The sequence below is a fragment of the Microtus ochrogaster genome, chromosome 16, assembly GCF_000317375.1.
Source record: "Microtus ochrogaster isolate Prairie Vole_2 chromosome 16, MicOch1.0, whole genome shotgun sequence".
NCBI classification, from domain to species: domain Eukaryota; kingdom Metazoa; phylum Chordata; class Mammalia; order Rodentia; family Cricetidae; genus Microtus; species Microtus ochrogaster.
Window position 1 is genome coordinate 31,446,376 of NC_022018.1, and position 2,258 is coordinate 31,448,633.

Here is a 2,258-nt window from a genome sequence, read left to right on the forward strand (position 1 = left end):
GGGAGGCAGAGGCAGGCGGATCTCTGTGAGTTCGAGGCCAGCCTGGTCTACAAGAGCTAGTTCCAGGACAGGAACCAGAAAGCTACGGAGAAACCCTGTCTTGAAAAATAAAAAAAATAAAAAATAAAAAAAAAATAAATCATGAGTTCAAACAACTGTGGATTGAAGATATTTGAAAAGCAGGCACATATGTCCACAAGATGTAGATTTTGGTCATCACCCCCACACAATATAGTGTTATTTGAAACAAGTATGATTTTCTTAAAAAATCATCTAGATGGCATTTAGATACATACGTTACATTCAAGTCAACACTGACTCCAGGAAGCCCTCTTTCTGTCCCCATCAGAGCCATGGTTGATATGGAATCTATCAAAGTTGCTGTCAAGCCCCCATGGAGAGTACCAAACTTATTAGTATGCTCTTCTTCCACTTTCATTTCACAAATTACTTTATCAGGAGCAGCAGAGACAAGCGTCACCTAAATATTAAAATGTGAAAAAAATATTTGAACATTAATTCTGTGCTATTTGAATAGCTCAAATACATCATCACAGCAAGAACAATCCTGACGCTGGAAGCTTAGCACAGAGCCACACACCTGTAATTCCAGCATGTGGGGCACAGAAGGATGAGGACATGTATTACTAGGTGCCAAGGCTATAATAATAAAATCTTAAAAAATGTGTATTTTTTAAAAATCATGCTTATAAGCATATGCACATGGAATATAATGGAACAGGGTATAAGGTGTTTTGGAGATAGAATTACAGACAGTTGTAAGCCAGTCACCCATCCTGGGTGCTAGAAACAAAACCCAGGTCCTCTGCAAGACTAGTATGTGGTTTGAAGCACAGAGCCATCTCTCTATCCCCCATAGTAATATTTTGTCTTAAATTAATATATACGTGTGTGTGTGTGTGTTTGTATTTTGTCTGCATATACATGAACAGAGACTGTTCATTTGTTTCCTGGTCACCCTGACTTGAATAATCACACAGACACCATATTAATTACAACACTGCTTGGTCAATGGCTTAGGCATATTCCAACATAGCCCTTACATCTTAAATTAACCCATTCTTATTTGTTTGTTTATTTATTTATTTATTCATTTGGTTTTTTGAAACAGGGTTTCTCTGTACCTTTGGATCCTGTCCTGGAACTAGCTCTTGTAGACCAGGCAGGTCTTGAACTCACAGAGATCCGCCTGCCTCTGCCTCCTGAGTGCTGGGATTAAAGGCGTGCGCCAAGACCGTCAGGCTGAAATTAACACATTTCTATTCATCTGTGTATCATCATGAGGTTGGGTCCTATCAGTAAGGTTCCAAAGGCATCTTTCTCCTTTGGCAGCTACATGGTATCTCTTTGACTCTGCCTACTTTCTCTCTATGTCTCTTCCAGCCTGGCTATATTCTGCCCTGTCATAGTTTTTTTTTATTAACCAATGGTAATAAAAATATTCATAGCACACAGAGGGGAATTCCACATCATATATATGTCTAGTTCCGAGATCCTGTCTTTAAAAAGTCATTTGAACCAACAGAATATGCCTAAAAAAGTAGACTCAGAGCTGGGCAGTGGTGGCGCATGCCTTTAATCCCAGCATTCAGGAGGCAGAGGCAGGTGGATCTCTGTGAGTTCAAGACCTGCCTGGTCTACAAGAGCTAGTTCCAGGACAGGCTCCAACGCTGCCTTGACAATTAATGGTTGAAATTAGCCCTTTTATAATTTATTTTCTAGCTTGACCTTCAATATATTCCGATTACCAGAGTAAAGTCTGGCAGGAATGCACTCCTGGACTCCTGCCTGCTGCTAGTTGGAGCTTTGAAACTGGGTTTCTGGCCTTAACAAACTCTCTTAGCATTCAGCTGGGATCAGTGTGCCAGGGCTACAAACTTGAGAGAGAGAGAATGTTCAGGAAAAACAATGTTTTCTGCTATTCCTCATCTTGCAGAGTTCAGTTCATTGGGCTGAGAGATGGTTCAGCAGTTAAGAGTACTTGATACTCTTGCAGAGGATCCGAGTCTCATTCTTAGCACCCACATAGCAACTCATAACCATTTACAACTTCCGTTTCAGAAGATTCTTTTGGCCTCTATAGGCACCTGTAGGGAAAGCACATACATAAAATAAACATAAAATATTAAAGAATTCAGAGGGTTGCCAGGCGGTGGTGGCGCACGCCTTTAATCCCAGCACTCGGGAGGCAGAGGCAGGCAGATCTCTGTGAGTTCGAGGCCAGCCTGATCTACAAG

General features: G+C 41.1%; 1 protein-coding gene across 1 annotated transcript in view; it reads right to left on the reverse strand.

Moving 5' to 3' along the window:
• Positions 1-2,258, reverse strand: part of Acot13 (acyl-CoA thioesterase 13) — a 12,325-nt gene that overhangs the window by 2,474 nt on the left and 7,593 nt on the right. The window contains exon 2 of the mRNA XM_005354976.2: positions 297-481. Within this exon, the coding sequence (XP_005355033.1) occupies positions 297-481 (185 nt within the window). The remainder of the gene's footprint in view (positions 1-296; positions 482-2,258) is intronic.